At 41.2% G+C, this 16,950-nt stretch overlaps 1 protein-coding gene across 7 annotated transcripts in view; it reads left to right on the top strand.

Moving 5' to 3' along the window:
* Positions 1-16,950, top strand: part of IFT122 (intraflagellar transport 122) — a 75,988-nt gene that overhangs the window by 3,677 nt on the left and 55,361 nt on the right. For all 7 annotated transcript variants that reach the window (XM_064362083.1, XM_012472907.2, XM_064362082.1 and 4 more), the window contains exons 2-6: positions 3,123-3,189; positions 4,821-4,905; positions 11,166-11,244; positions 13,617-13,693; positions 15,933-15,999. In XM_064362083.1, the coding sequence (XP_064218153.1) occupies positions 3,123-3,189; positions 4,821-4,905; positions 11,166-11,244; positions 13,617-13,693; positions 15,933-15,999 (375 nt within the window). The remainder of the gene's footprint in view (positions 1-3,122; positions 3,190-4,820; positions 4,906-11,165; positions 11,245-13,616; positions 13,694-15,932; positions 16,000-16,950) is intronic.

Genomic DNA, 16,950 nt, shown 5'->3' with positions numbered 1-16,950 from the left:
CCACTGCACTCCATCCTGGGTGACAGAGCAAGACTCTGCCTCAAAAAAACAAATACAAAACAGAAAAAAACACAACAGATTGCCTTGGTTTGAATTTTGGCTCCACTTCCATTCAGTAGCACTTTATTTTCAGGCAAGTTATTTAACTTCTTGGTGCCTTAATTTTCTCGTCTGCGAAACAAGTATATGGTTGGTTTGAGGTTAACCTGAGTTAATAAATGTAAAGCATTTAAACAGTATTTGGCATACACAATGATACATGTGTTCAATAAATGTTAGACACTGTTATTATTAAAGTATGGAGGATAACAAATTTGACATACTCGGCAGTAATTGAAGGAAGCAGAAAGCAGCACAGCCTGCTAATTACAAGCACAGACTCTAGAGTCAGACCTGAGCTGAAATCCTAGCCCTGGCACTTGCTAGTTGTATGACATCAGGCAAAGTACTTGACCTCTCTGGGCCATGGTATCCTCATCTACAAAACAAAGTAATCTACCTCACAGAATTATTGTGGAGATGAAATAAAATAATACATTTTAAGAGCTCAGCAGGTGCTATTTGGAATAAGAGCTGAAAGTACTGTCACTGAGAGGGTACTTTTAGGTTACTGACAAAAATTTGGTTTTTAAATTACTGGTGTAAACCAAAAATAAAATTCAAAGGCCCCCCACCCCCAACCATCTGAATGGACTTCCTCCTCAACCAGGGCTCTTTTAAAAATTTAACCTGAGATACTGTTTCAGGCCATGATGGAAATGGGGGTCAAATATGCCTCAGTATACCTCTCTGGCATTAACATCAACACCAACTTTAAGTATGATAAGAAACATTTTACAAACTATCCTCTCTAAAGCCTAGTACCTCAAGGCTTCCTCTGCAAATAGTAACTTGGGTTGCACAATCCTTTTTCTTAACCCAGACATGCCTTTCTGTTGACCCCAGGACTTTAGATAAACTTGACCGATTATCAACCAGAAAAATTTTAAATCTACCTATAAGCTGGAAGCCCCGTGCTTCAAGTTGTTCCATCTTTCTGGACCAAACCAATGTATTTCTTAAATGTATTTGATTGAAGTCTGATAAAACCAAGCTGCACCCTGACCACCTTGGGCACATATTCTTAGGACCACCTGAGGGCTGTGTCATGGGCTGTGGTCACTCATACTTGGCTCAGAATAAATCTCTTTAAATGTTTTACAAAGTTTGATTCTTTTTGTTGACATTGGCAAGTTTATCCTATGCTAAACTTTTACTATAGGTTGGGTTTTTGTTGTTTGTGTGGTTTTTTTGTTTTGTTTTGTTTTTAGCAACTTCAGCAGTAAGTACACCCTTAACAATAGTCTGTTTTGACAGGGCTTGACACGTTTTTGACACAGTCTTACTAGAGTCCCTGGAACCAGTGAAATCCTCTGCCTGGGGCATTTGAGAATCTTTGTAATATGGCTCCAGCCCATTTTTCTAGCCTCATCTCTCCATGTTGTAGCAACATCTCGCACATAGCCAGACGTTTCAGTCAAATTAGATTATTTTGATTACTTGTGTTGATGAAAAGAGTCAACTGCAAAATATTTTAAGAGATTTATTCTGAGCCAAATATGAGTGACCACAGCCCTCAGGAGGATCACAGAACGTGCCCAAGGTGGTTGGGGTGCAATTTGGTTTTATACATTTTAGGAAGACATGAGACATCAATCAAATACATTTAAGAAATACATTGGTTTGGTCCAGAATGGTGAGACAGCTCAAAGTGAGGGCTTCCAGGCTATAGGTAAATTTAAACATTTTTTAACTGACAATTAGTTGAGTTTGTTTAAAAACTTGAGATCAACAAAAAGGAATGTCTAGTTAAGATAATGTATTGTGGAGACCCATGTTATTTACAGAGGAAGCCTTTGGGTACTAGGCTTCAGAGAGAATAGGTTGTAAAATGTTTTTTCTTGTTTGTTTGTTTGTACCCTCCCCCCAGTGGAGTCTTGCTTAGTCACCCAGATTGGAGTACAGTGGCACGATCTCAGCTCACTGCAACCTCTGCCTCCTGGGTTCAAGCAATTCTTCTGCCTCAGCCTCCAGCCTCCCGAGTAGCTGGGATTACAGGCGCCTGCCACCGCACCCGGCTAATTTTGTATTTTTAGTAGAGACAGGGTTATACCATGTTGGCCAGGCTGGTCTTGAACTCCAGACTTTGTGATTCGCCCCCCCTTGGCATCCCAAAGTGCTGAGATTATAGGCATGAGCCACTGTGCCTGGCCTCAGCTTCCCTATCTGTGTTTGCAGCTCAATTTTTCAGGCTGCTGTTTGTTAGAAAAAATAATTTCTTGGGCTGCTTTTGTTAAAGGAAAGTTCCACCGAAGACTCTGTTACTCTCACTATCTGCCTAAATAATTTCTTTCTATCTCCTGTATCACTGTCTTCTTCCATAGAATTGTATATGTTTTCGTGTATCTCTTAAAGCCTTTTATCAGAGTACTATTCTGTATTTCATTCAATCTAATAGGTCATTAATTATAATATACCATTGTTTTGTGTATCAATAAGAAAGCAAAAAATGCTGCCAGTTACAGTGAAACATCAATTATCAGACACATCCTAACCTCAGAGGTAAGAAACGTGAAACAAAAAATGTATCCTTTAGAATTGATGACATGTGGTAGTTCTTTGTGAAAGTGTCTGATTCACACCTCTCTGGATGGTAATTTCCCTGAGGGCAGGGAGAGGCTATGATCCATTCATATCTGTTGGTGCCTAGCACCTAAGAGGGACTCAGTATCTGTAGATTTACTGGCCCTTACACAGTCTCTCAGGTTGTCTAGCTTTCATGGTATTATTATAAGAGTTAGTACCCTCAACTGTTGACCTTTTGAATAATTTTTTGTGACTAGCTTCTGGACAAGAGGAAATTGGAACAAAGAGCTAATTACTGAGTGCATCGTGATTGAATGGTTTGCTGTGGTGTGGCGGTTCAATGGAATTTGCAACAAATGCACTTCTTAGTCATTCTTTTTCTCCTCAGCACCCACACACACAGTGTTTCTTAATGGAAATAAAGTTTACTTTCCTGGCCATTAGCAGACTTCATCATTTTGGTTCCTAATTGTCTTCTTGTCTTGTCTCCTGTTTAGTATAAATGACATCGCATTTAAGCCTGATGGAACTCAACTGATTTTGGCTGCTGGAGACAGATTACTGGTAGGATTTTGTCTTAGTTTCCTCTTAAAGTACTTCCCCCAACTCCTTCTTTTAAGTACTCTGAAATTTGACCTTTTTTTGAGATAAAAAAGGCCAGGGTGAAAAAACCTTCCCTATTACTTTTTAATAGGGAAGGAAATGGTCTATTTAAAACAGGCAAGTAAACTATCAGATAGGAAGCTGGGAATAATACCTCCTTTGGGATCATTAATCTTTCCCCTTTTACTTTGAGACACCTATGAAAGAATTGAAAACAATTAATCACAATGCCTTTGAGACTGGGCTGGTGTCAGTTTATATTTTGTCCTCCCAAAAAAATTCAAGCAACAGAACTGAAGGTGCTCTGTCCATGAAAAGTCAGATAGCCTGACCCCAACTTTTAGGCATTGACCTACCTAAACAATTCCATATGGATGTTGTCCTATTTTTCATATTTTCAAAGAACATAAGCTCCCTCTGGAACCTATTCAGGTGTATAAAAGTAATTTTTGGAGAAACCCTTAAGTTTGACCTAAAAACCTTTGTATGATCTCTCCTTCTGCCTAAGTCTACTTCCTCTTCTCTGTTGTCTCTAGATACGCAGAGTGATTAATCTCCATTCTTTGTATGGTTAACTACATAATCTTAAAACATGGTTAAATTGTTCTGCAGACTTCTCTCCAGTATAAACAATTCAAATCCTTTTAATTTTTCTTCATAGGTTATCATTTCCAACACTCTAACCGTTTTGGAAAGTTTTGCCTTGATTTCTCAGATGGTGTGTTTTTTAAATCTCCACAGTGATAGCTATCAGAAAGCTATCAAATATCTTAAATCCATATTACAGCTGAATTTTATTTATTAGAGACAGGGTCGTGCTCTTTTGCCCAAGCTGGTGTGCAGTGGTGCAATCATAGATCACTGCAGCCTCAAACTCCTGGGCTTAAGGGATCTTCCCACCTCAGCCTCCTGAGTAGCTAGGATTGTGGACACACACCAACTCACCCACCTAATTTTTAAATTAATTTTTTTTTTTTTTTTTTTGTAGAGATGGGGTTCACTTTGTTGCCCACGCTGGTCTTGAACTCCTGGTTTCAAGCAGTCCTCCCGCCTCAGCCTCCCAAAGTGTTGGGATTACAGGCGTGAGCTACCATGCCTGGCCTACAGCTGGGTTTTATAACATTCCCTCCTACTTGAAAACCCAGAGTTCTGTGACTTTCAAACTCTTGGTAGCAAATCTTTGTATTATGTTGATTTAGTTCACAGCTCGCACTAAAATTTAATCATGTTGTAGCTGGCTGTTTTTATTGGCTGGTTTTATTTAGGAGGGCCTGCCTTTATTGGTCATATATCCGAATTCAGGTAAGGATGAGTGTAAAGAATTTCCATGGAGTGAGTAATTGAACCTTTGGTTCTCAAAGATTTGTGATATATTCCTGGTTACATAGTGCACAGACTTGAGACCTCTCTACTTCTTGGTTACCCAACTTTAAGTCACGTTGTTTCTGGTTTTGCAGCATAGTTTTTATTGGATACAAATTTAGAATATTGACACATGTAGTGTTATAAAAACAAAAATAGCAGTAGTAACCCTGTAGGAATTCTGACTAATAGATATCACATGGATACTCTGTATTTGTCTCTTTTGCCAGGTTTATGACACTTCTGATGGCACCTTACTTCAACCCCTCAAGGGACACAAAGACACTGTATACTGTGTGGCATATGCAAAGGATGGTAAAACACTGCTCTGGGTTTTCATTCTCTATAATGGCCTCATCATTGTTCATTTTTCTTCTTAGTCACTTTTTAATTATTTGTAGTAAGCTAGAGTACAACTTGCAAGTTCAGAAGATAGTGAAGTTGCCTAGACTTCAGTTCAGTCATTCAATCCAGCAAGTATTTATTGAGGGCATCTACGTGCCAGCACTGTTCAAGGTGTTTGAGATACTTCAGAGAAAAAAACAATGGTCCTAGAGACCGGGCGCAGTGGCTCAAGCCTGTAATCCCAGCACTTTGGGAGGCCGAGGCGGGCAGATCACAAGGTCAAGAGATCGAGACCATCCTGGCCAACATGGTGAAACCCCGTCTCTACTAAAAATACAAAAATTAGCTGTGTGTGGTGGTGTGCGCCTGTAGTACCAGCTACTCGGGAGGCTGAGGCAGGAGAATTGCCTGAACCCAGGAGGCGGAGGTTGCAGTGAGCCGAGATTGTGCCACTGCACTCCAGCCTGGCGCCTGGCAACAGAGTGAGACTCTGTCTCAAAAAAAAAAAAAAAAAAAAAAAATGGTCCCTCCCTCTCCTTATGGGGCTTATGTTTTATGGGATGGTGGTGAGGAGTGAGGGAAGAAGAGAATATGAGGAAAGACATGCAGTATACATAGTAAATAGGTAAATTAAGCAGTATGCTGGAAAGTGATAAGTGCTATAGAAGAAGAAAAAGTAGAGCAGAATTCGGGGAGTTGAGAGTGCTGGGCAGGGCAGGGGGTTGGATGCAGTGTTGAATTAGGTTAGTGAGGGTGAGCTCATTGAGATAAGGACAGGTGAGCAAAGACTTGAAGTCAGGAGGCAGTGAGATTGTGCCAGTGGGCATCTGGGGGAAGAGAGCTCCTTGCAGGGGACGAGCCATTGCAAAGGCCCTCAGGTGTGGCTGTGCCTGCTAGGAGCTGGATCAGAGAATCAGGGGAATTATAGGGGATGAGGATAAAGCGGTAACAGACATGGGATGGGTCAGATCAGGCTGGCTATCAAAGAGATTTTGATTCTCAGTCAAAATGGGGGAACTACTAAAAGGCTGTCAGTAGAGGAAGAATCTGATCTGATTTGTATTTTAAAAGGATCCCTCTAGTTGCTGAGTTGGAAACAGACTGCAAGAGGTGAGGGTTGGGGCATCTGAGTGAGGAAGCATCATCAAGACAAGGGGTGAGGGTGGCTCAGACCTCTATGAGGGCAGAGGAGATGGTGAGAAATGATCAGACTCTGGATATAATCGGAGGGTGAAGCCAACTGAATTACTTGACAGCTTGGATATGGGATGTGAAGAAAAAGGAGTCAAAGTCTTTGACCTGAGGACTGAAAGGATGCCACACCGCTGAGATGAGAAAGATTGCAGGTAGAGAAAACTTACAGTTGAAGATCAGGAATTCAGTTTTACATATGCTGAATTTGAGAAAAGTTGATGATGTAGGAGAGGGGAGAGAACTGCTGGAACAGAGTTGTTGAGTGGGCAAGAGGAGATAGGATCTAGGGCATAGACAGGGTATTTGCTTTAGATAGGGGCATAGTAGGAACTGCAGAGGCCAGCAGATGGGGACAGTGTGGTAGTAGGAATCTAATAGAAATTCTCAATTCCTGGCCGGGCGCGGTGGCTCACGCCTGTAATCCCAGCACTTTGGGAGGCCGAGGCGGGTGGATCACGAGGTCATGAGATCGAGACCATCCCGGTCAACATGGTGAAACCCCGTCTCTACCAAAAATACAAAAAATTAGCTGGGCACGGTGGTGCGTGCCTGTAATCCCAGCTATTCAGGAGGCTGAGGCAGGAGAATTGCCTGAACCCAGGAGGCAGAGGTTGCGGTGAGCCGAGATCGCGCCATTGCATTCCAGCCTGGGTAACAAGAGCGAAACTCCGTCTCAAAAAAAAAAAGGAAATTCTCAATTCCTTCCATTTTTTTTTTTTTTTCAGTGAAGTAGGAAGCAACATCAACTGAGAGTAACAATGGGGAAGGGAAGTTTCAGAGAGTTGAGGAGAAAGGAAAAAGTGTAAAATCACTGCCTTAGAGAATGGGAGAGTGAGTGGACCCAGGAGGTGTAGTGGGATCCCCAGTAACATGAAGGGTCGTCTTGAAGGTTGTGATCATGAATTGAAAGTGAGATTAGTTAGTGTGATTGTGTCTTTTTCTCCAGCCATTTTGAGCTGCATAGTGGCAGAAGAAGTGAATTTAACCAAAGGTGGTTTTGCAAGCACATTTGAAGGTGAAGTAGGAGGGCAAGGGAGCAGAGAGTGTATACAAAGAAATAATTACATACATTAACCTTGCATTGTTGGCTGAATAATGAGGGGAGAGATGACAGCAATGGAGTAGTAGTAGTAGTAGTAGTAGTAGTAGTAGTAGTAGTGGGGTTGAAGGATTATTGCAGTTAGGGTACCAGGTAGGTTGGGAAGGAAGGGAGGTGGTAGTCAGGGAGGTGGTAGTCAGGGAATGGATGCATGAAATTGAGATTTAAATTTTTTAAAAAATAAATCCATGCTACCCCACAGCATAGGATTAGTGGGAAGAACATGGGCTGTGGAATGAGACAGTTGTGAGTTCCAATCCCAACCCAAAACCAGAATTCTGTGAGCTTGAGCTAGTTATTGAGTCTGAGTCACGATTTCCTTATGTGTCAAATGGTTATAGGATTATAGATAGCATTCTGTAGCCACTGCCAAGAAGTCATAAAATTGTAATGTTATAATGCTTGAATGAACCTTGGAGGTTATTCCAGTCCCAGGTTTTTAACTTCTTTTGGCTGATGGGCCTCTTTGAGAATCAGATGGAAGCTTTAGACCACTTTCTAGAAAAATGCATACTGTTCGTATATATGCAGAATTTCGTGCATATAATTTTAGTCTGATTAGTCCATTCTCTTCACTTTACCCTACATAAAGACATAGACAATTGGCCAGGCACAGTGGCTCATGCCTATAATCCTACTGTAATCTGGGAGCCTGAGTTGGGAGGATTGCTTAAGGCAGGAGTTTGACCCAGCCTGGGCAACTTAGTGAGACTCTTGTCTTTAAAAAAAAAAGACAAGTCATGTGTCTTGCCAAGGCCATGGCCCAAAGACAAAACTAATTTCTTGCTTCATAGTCAGGTGTGCTGTACCATGGTATTTGTATATTTTTGTGTGTGTACATGTTTGAGTTCAAGTTTAGAGTAATGTTTTAGGGAGACCTGTGAGGAGGGAGCCTGGAGAGCTGAAGTGTTTCTGCGTTGTCCTAGTGGCTGTTGAGGAATGTGGGCAAGTCCAGGGCCCAGTATAAGGCCCAGTAGGTACAGAAAGCTATTGGGCCTCTGGTGTTTATAAGCATAGCAGGGCTCTTTAACCTGCAACACCATTAAGGCACTTGAGGATGTCGGAGTGTGACCTGTCAGTAGTGGCATTTGCACAGCACTTTGTGGATTCCTGTCACATATATCTCATTTGATCCAACAACCGTCTGAAGCAGGCAGCAAGGGGACTTTATCTCTGTTCAAAGATGAGAAGACAGACTTGGAGCAATTACAGGTTATGATGGTAGAGACAGGCCTAACCCAGTTCCTCTGACTGCAGAGCCATCGTTCTTTCTAGTGCATCATGATGCCACTTCATGACACCTTTATAATGATTAAGAAGTCTTTTACTCCTCAAAACTGGTTTTTTCCTCTTAGACCTGAAGATTGAGGTACACTGAATTCCAGCTTTGCTCTTGAAGTCTACTTGTTTCGAAGTATTTAATGAGCAACCATGATATAAAAGTATGTAAGACATAGTTTTTTTTTTGTTGTTCAAAAGAAACAATATAATATGAAGAAATAATACAAATAGCTAATTTTTTTAGCATTGATTATATTCCAAGCCCAGTTCTAAGCAACATAGGGTTGGGGTTGCCACTCCCTGTGCAATCAAAAATCTGCATGTAATTTCTGAACCCCCAAAAATTTCACTATTAATAGCTTACTGTTGACCCGAAGCCTTACCTGTAACATAAACAGTTAACACATATTTTTATATGTATTATCTATTGTATTCTTAGAATAAGTAAGCTAGAGAAAATGTTAATAGAGAAAAAAGAAAAATATATTTACTCCTCATTAAATGGAAGTGGATCATCATAAAGGTCTTCATTTTCATTGTCTTCAGGTTGAATAGGCAGAGGAGGAAGAGGAGGGGTTGGTCATGCTGTGCCAGGGAGACAGAGGCAAAAGAAAATTCACATATAAAAGTGGACTCATGTAGTTAAAACTCATGTTGTTCAGGGGTCAACTGTATGTACACACATACCTACACTCGCTTAATCTTCACACCAACTATGAGATAAATACTAATATTGTATCCATTTTTCAAATGAGGAAATGAAAGCATAGAGCTTTTTAGTAGCTTGTTTGGTTCATGCAGCTGGTCAGTGAGATCACCAGGAATTCTGACCCAGGGACTCTGAGCCCAAAGCTTGTGCTTTTCATCACCATCACCTGTTACCTACCAGGATGAGGGAGGAGTGATGGAAATAATAAAAGCAGTTTCATAAGTTAGTATTTGTAGCAATATCTTGCGGCTCACCCTAATATCTACTATTTCAACTACTATAAAAGGTACTTGGCCAGACGTGGTGGCTCACGCTTGTAATCCCAGCACTTTGGGAGGCCAACGTGATCAGATCACAAGGTCAGGAATTCAAGACCAGCCTGGCCAGCACAGTGAAACCCCGTCTCTACTAAAACTACAAAAAATTAGCTGAGCATGGTGGTGTGCACCTGTAATCTCAGCTACTCAGTAGGCTGAGGCAGGAGAAATGCTTGAACCTGAGAGGCGGAGCTTGCGGTGAGCTGAGATCGTGCCACTGTACTCCAGCCTGGGCAACAGAGCTAGACCCCATCTCAACAACAAAAAAAAGGGTACTTTACAGATACTATCTTAGTTGACTCCCACAAAAATACTCTGAGGAAGATATTATTCCTCTGTGTTTCAGATGAAGGCATTGAGGTTCAGAGAACAGTGACTTGCCCAAGGTCACCTTCCACTTGCCCTGCAAATAAAGTCTAAAAGCCCTTAAGGTGTACAAAATGTGACCCATGCTTACCTCTTAATCCTTATCTCTCACCAGGGTAGGTGAAGACCTCCTGTTGTTTGCTGTCATGATACTGTGATCCTCTTCCAAATGCTTCTAATTGTGTAACAGTGTAATTAATAACTAATTACTTGTTAGATGTTGCCTCTTTCCAGTCCATTCCTTCATAAAGCACAAGTAGTATGAAAATGCAAATCTGATCTATCACTCTTTGCTTAAAACCTTTCTTTGGCTTCCCATTGCTTTAGGATAAAGAGCAAGGCTCTACTGTGTCCCTGAAGCCCCAAGAGATCCTTCCACAACCCACCTCACCATTCCCTCAGTTCCATGCTGACTCCTCTCATTCCTTCAGACATGCCAGGCTTTTCCTGCCTCAGGGCCTTTGCACATCTGTTCCATCCATGTGGATGGGTCTTTCTCCTCTACATGTGGCTAAGCTCTGCTCATCCTTTAGGTCTGCACTGAAGGATCTCATCCTTAGAGAAGCCTTCCCTCATCTAAATTAGGTCCCCCAGGAGATATCAACCAAAGAATAGTTTCAGTCAGACAAAAGGAGAACATTTTTGAGATCTGTTGCACAGCATGGTGACCATAGTTGTTAATAGTGTATATTTCAAAACTGGTACAGGAATAGATTTTAAATGTTCTCACCATAAAGAGTAAGTATCTGCAGTGATGGTTATGTTAATTAGCTTAATCATTCTTTGGTGTGTATATAGATATATAAAATATCACATTGTACCTCCTAAATAATACTATTTGCTAAAAATAAAAATTTAAGTAAAAAAGTAAATCAGATTCCCCAGTTACTCCCTTTCATAGGATCTGTGTCTTACCATGTTGTATTTGTGTTAGATTAATTTAATTTGATGCCTACTTCTTACACTAGATTAAATATTATGAAAGGGATCCTGTGTGTTTTAATCATTACTTGATTTCTAGCATAGAACATGACCGCTACATGTAGTAGGTCCCCAGTACATCTTTGTTTACTCAGTGTCAGACAAAGCAGGTTTGGAACCCAGATATTTTGACTCCAAGGTCCTGCCTTCCAGTACTGGTAAGAAATAGTAAAGAAGCTAACACTTACTAGGTTCCTTAAAGAACTAGTTTTCTAAAGAAGTCTCTATGGGAAATGCTGGTTTAAGACAAATTTAAGACTTTCCATTTTAAAAACGCTTTTAGGCAAGCGCTTTGCTTCTGGATCAGCTGACAAAAGCGTTATTATCTGGACGTCAAAACTGGAAGGCATTCTGAAGTACACGTAAGTAACCATTTGGGTGTATGGTATTATGAGTTTGATGCTTATTGAGTAATTGCAGCAAAAGCCTTTTAGAAAAGATGTCGGGGAAAACTTTTTTCTCTTAAATTAAACTAGAAATGAAGTTGTGGGTATGTGTGGTTGGTATAGGAAGGTTGACTAGTGAATAAGTTAATGAATATTTCTTGGCCACTTACTGGTGTGGCCAGCACTGGGCTAGGTGTTTTCATATAGCTCATCTCAGTTCATCTGACATTGCAGACTCTATCCTACCCCCAACCTGTCATCTTCCAGTGTCCCTGTCTTAGAGAATGGCCTTATATCCACCCAGTGTCAAGTGTCAGAAACTTGGGGTGAGTGTGCTCCAGGCCTCCTCTCTCTATTGGGGATCTGCTGTGTTCTTTGCCTCTTCCTCTACTAGTTGGTCCCTACTTACCCCCCAGATCTCAGACTCAAATATCACTTTCTTTGTAAGGGCTTTCCTGCCTCTCTAGACTGGGGCAGGTCTCTTTTGAGGCATTTGTCACAACCGCAGTTTTAGATTTATTCTGGTGACTGATCAGTATTACTCATCAGCCTGTAAGTTTCATGAGGGCAGATACTGCATCTTTTTTTTTTTTCCTCACTCTTGTGTCCCTGATACCATGCTACCATGTCTGGTCCATAATTGATACCAATTTTCTTCTCTTCTCTTCTCTTCTCTTCTCTTCTCTTTTCTTCTCATCTCTTCTCCTCTCTTCTCCTCTCTTCTCTTCTGTCTCTTCTCTCTCTTCTGTCTCTTCTCTTCTTTCTCTTTCTCTCTGTCTCCCAGGCTGGACTGCAGTAGTACATAGCTCCCTTGAACCACAACCTCCCAGGCTCGGGTGATCCTCTTACCTCAGCCTCCCAAATAGCTGGACTGCAAATGCATACCACCACACCTGGCCAATTTTTACATTTTTTTTTTTTCTTGGTAGAGACAGGATTTCACTTTGTTGCCCATACTGGTCTTGAACTCCTGGGCTCTCAAAATACTGGGATTATAGGTATGAGCCACTGCAGCTGGCCTCTTCCTTTTAATTGTGGTAAAATAGACATGACATCAAATTTATCATATTAACTACTTTTTAAGTTTACAGTTTATTAATGTTAAATACATTTACATTGTTGTGCAGCCAATCTCCCAAACTCTTTTATCTTGCTAAACTAAAGTTCTCTACCCTTTAAACACCTACTCACCCTTCCCTCCTACTCCCAGCCCCTGGCAACCACCATTCTACTTTCTGTCTCTCTGAGTTTGACTGCTTTACATACCTTGTATAAGTAGAGTCATACAATATTTGTTCTTTTGTGACTGAGTTATTTCATGTAATGTAATGTCCTCAAGGCTCATCTGTGTTGTAGCATGTGTCAGAATTTCCTTCCTTTTTTTCTTTATTATTATTATTGATTTTTATTTTATTTTATTTTTGAGATGGAGTCTTGCACTGTCGCCCAGGCTGGAGTGCAGGGGCATGATCTCTGCTCACTGCAACCTCTGTCCCCCAGGTTCAAGTGATTCTCCTGCCTCAGCCTCCCGAGTAGCTGGGATTACAGGCGCCTGCCACCACACCCAGCTAATTTTTTGTATTTTTAGTAGAGACGGGCTTTCACTATGTTGGCCAGGCTGGTCTCAAACTCCTGACCTTGTGATCCGCCCGCCTTGGCCTGCCAAAGTGCTGTGATTACAGGTGTGAGCCACTGGGCTCAGCCTTCTTTCCTTTTGAAGTCTAAATGTTATTCCATTGTATGTATAGACCACATTTTCTTATCCATTCATCTATTGATGGGCACTTGGGTTGCTGCTGCTTCTTAGCTATTATGAATAATGCTACTATGAACATGGGTGTACAAATCAACATACTATTTTTGAGGGAATGAATGAATGAATGCGTGATGTAAGTAAAGTGTTACCCACAAGTGAAGGAATAAAACTGTGGCTGAAATGCTATGCATGGTAGATTATTTGCTCAGTTTTCATTGTTGTCTAAGGATTTGTCATGTTTCCAGATCTGGTCTGTAATGCCTTCTTTGCACCTCCATCTTATATTTCTGGGCCTCCACAAAACAGTAAGAGTAACAGCCATACATAAAGCACCTAAAGGCCAAAGCGGGAGGATTGCTTGAGGCCAAGAGTTCAAAACCAACCTGGCCAACATAGCGAGTCCCATCTCTATAAATAAGAAAACAGTGGGTGAGGAGAAGGTGAATTAATTTCTGTGCTTTTTATTGGTCACTTGCAAAAGAGTATGTGGTCTATAGTCAGAGGCTGTGGGCTTACCATTAAAATCTTCAGTTGTAGCCACTGAATTGTTTGTGGTTTGCTGCATAGTAATCTACAGTTGTTTGCTTCCCAGGCACAATGATTCTATACAGTGTGTCTCCTACAATCCTGTTACTCATCAACTGGCATCTTGTTCCTCCAGTGATTTTGGTAGGTTCTGATTCCTGATGTCCTGTCTTGGAATAACTGAAAATCTGGGCTAAAAGTGCTGAAATGCATTCAATATATGATGATTTTATCCTGAGATAGTTAATACTACTTCTCAACCTTCAATGGCTGAAGGGAGGCTGACAGTTGCTCTTTAAATTGTGTAGAAACCAAGACAGGGAATGATGACCTTTACTCTGGTAAGACATCAGAGACTACAAGAAGGGCCCCAGCAAAGGAAATTCCAAGAAGGTTGGGAGGGCACAGGCATAACTTGGTAGTTGCTGCCTCTGGGAATCCTTCCTGATTCACCCTGGCAGGAACAGTGCAGTTGTCCTCATCTTTGTGTCAACCCATATCTGCGTGTATGTGAAATTCTTCACTGTTGCAGTTGTACATCTTGTGCAGTTTGTCATCATTACTTGTTTAGGTGGCTTTAACTGTCCTCCCTGAGGGGCTGAACACCTTGAGGGGTTCATCCTCTTCATGGTCCTGTGCCAGCATTACGGCAGTGGAGTAGTACTGGCACAAAAGAGGTGTCAGTAAAATGTCGATTGAGAGAGAGAGGGAGTGAATTTGAGCAGAGGCTTGTAGGTTATTTCCATTAATGGTTGATTGTGTTTTCAACTCCATCAGTCTGTGTTCCTAACTCCATCAGTCTGTGTTCCTTGCTAGTGGATGCAACGGAGTCATTAGATGAGGAGTCAGAGGCCTAATCCCTGTGAGTTTCGGTTTCCTTATCTAAAAGGAGCATGCTGCTCTGTTTCGCTGATAGAGTTTTGAGGTTCAAAAGAGAGACTGGAATTGAAAGCCAATAGTATAAATAAATGGAGAAAGGCCTATCATTTGTTTAAAATATTTTATAGCATTTTCTTCATGTGAAGCACTGGTCTGTGTGCTTACATTGGAAGATTAAAAACACAAAACAGAATCCCTACCCTCAAGGAGCTTGTGGTCTTAGAGGAAGGTGGGATTTTTAAAAATGTAATACTAAGAATAGTATTTGTTGAATGCTTGCAGTGTGTTAGGCATCGTGCTAAGGATTAGAAATGAATTCCTATTTGAGTTTTATGACAGCCTCTCAGGTATCAGGTATTATTCTCATTCCCACCCTACTGATCAAAAAGAAGTGGAGGTCCCTTAGCTGGTAGGTGGAAGAACCAGGGCTTGGACCTTAGGCCAGGTCAGTGCATACAGAGCCTGCTCTGCTAAGCACTGCTGAAGGAGGCCCAGGAGGAAGGAGTTTCCTCCAGCTGGGGGCTCCAGGCAGGCTTAGTGGAACACAGATAATATGTGCACAACTCGAAATGTTTGGAGGAAGCATTCTGAACCAGGAGAAAGGCAAAAAATAACTTGTTTGATGTTGCACTCGACTATATAAATCTATTTGTGCACTGGAGTTACTTTCTTGAGTATACTTTGCAACTTGGCAAAGAATAGAATTTGCTTATGTTGTCTAGACATACACTTGTTGCTATGAGGCACTGAGCCAGGGCATCTGGGATAGGAGGGAGCAAGCCTTAGGTGACCCGTGTTCCACGGAAGAGGAACAGCTCAGATAGGGTCATGTGTGGTGATTGAGACCTATGAAAGAAAAGTAGATTTTCAGAAAGCATCATTGTTATTTTAAATGCTAGGTTATACTCTGGTTGCAATGTCAGAGTTATGAACAGTGAAACTGTCATTTCTTTGGCAGTTAAATCCCTGAAAACTTGGCTAGAACTTTACTAATCTATCTTATTTTTCTTTTGAAAGAATTATAGATTCATAGTAAGTTACATAGATGGTACCAAGAAGTCTATGTACTTTTCATCCAGTTTCCCTCAGTGGATCTTATGTAACTGTTATACAGTATCAAAACCAGGAAACTGAGACTGGCACACAAAGTTTGTGTATTATGAAGTTCTACTGTTTTATCACATGTGTAGATTACCACCAGTGCCACACAGAACTAAGTCATCACCATGCAGTTACCACTTATCGTTATATCTACTCTCCTTACCTCCAATTATCTCCAAACCCTGGTAACCACAACTGTTCTCCATTTCTATGAATTTGTCATTCAAGAATGTTATATATATAAATGGAATCATACAGTATATGACCTTTTGAGATTGAGTTTTTTTGTTCAGCATAAAGTCCTAGAGATCCATCTAAGTTGTTGTATGTTTCAATTATTTGTTCTTATTGCTGGGTAATATTCCAACCAATCCATCTGCTTTCATATTATTGTGCATTGAAGGGTTGTGGTCTCCTGAACAGAAGTCTGTCTCCAAAGACAAATCAAGCAGCAAGATCATCTGCTGCAGGTAAGTGTAGCTCTGATGATAGGATTTATGTTCCTTCCTCTTCCAAACAGACTCTAAAAATCAGTTATTTCATGCAGTGGAGAAGGTCTTAAGTGGTTGATTTGGGCCCCTGTATTTCCTTTTTTCTTCTTTTTTGGTCTCCTTGATGGAAAAGACCTGTGCCTTTGATCATCAAGCAAAAGAGAACTACAAGTTGCCTTCATGCAGTTACCTAGCAACAAACTTCCTCAACATCCAGCTGTACTGAGTGGAGGCTCTTTGAAAATGTGAGGCTGTCATTGTCCAGGCAATATGTGTGGGGAAGAAAGCTTTCCTTCCCACACTTTGATGCTAGACCTGGATTAGAATCCAGATTCTGTCGTTGACAGGCCATGTGACCTCAGGAAAGTTACTAAATCTTTCTGAGCTGGAGCCTTATGTTCCTTATCTACAAATAGGGATAAAAATACTGACTTGATGGGATTGTTGTGAAATACACACAAACTCATGAGCATAAAGCATGCAGGACAGCACCTGTCCTACAGTAGACACACTAAATGGTAGCTATTCTTGCTGTCCAGCTTCTAGGAGTATAGCCCTTCTGTTAACATCTGTTGAGCACCTGCTATAGAGCAAGCAAACAAGCTCTGTTCTAGGGGTTGGACAACACCAAGTCTGTTCTTAAGGTGCTCTTTAAGTGGGAGGGGATTGAGATGGAGAGTGGGGAGTGGTGGCTGGCCCAGAGATGTAGACACAGCTAAAGCCAGAGGTATGTACAGAGGGCTGTGGGAGCTCAGAAAAAGGCATGGACTTCTCTTCTCACTGTTGCCTTCACTTCTCACTGTTGATTACAGAACAAAATAGCATTTTAAGTTTGATCCTCTGACTTTATTATGTCAGGACCAGCAATAATGAAACCATATCCCAGCTGTTGCTGCCTCATCAGACTTTTATTTCAAACCAAGGCATCGT

This window comes from Aotus nancymaae, unplaced genomic scaffold (genome assembly GCF_030222135.1).
Source record: "Aotus nancymaae isolate 86718 unplaced genomic scaffold, 86718_ANA_hifiasm-v0.15.2.pri h1tg000046l, whole genome shotgun sequence".
Taxonomy (NCBI): Eukaryota; Metazoa; Chordata; class Mammalia; order Primates; family Aotidae; genus Aotus; species Aotus nancymaae.
This window is presented reverse-complemented; position numbering and strand designations above follow the sequence as displayed.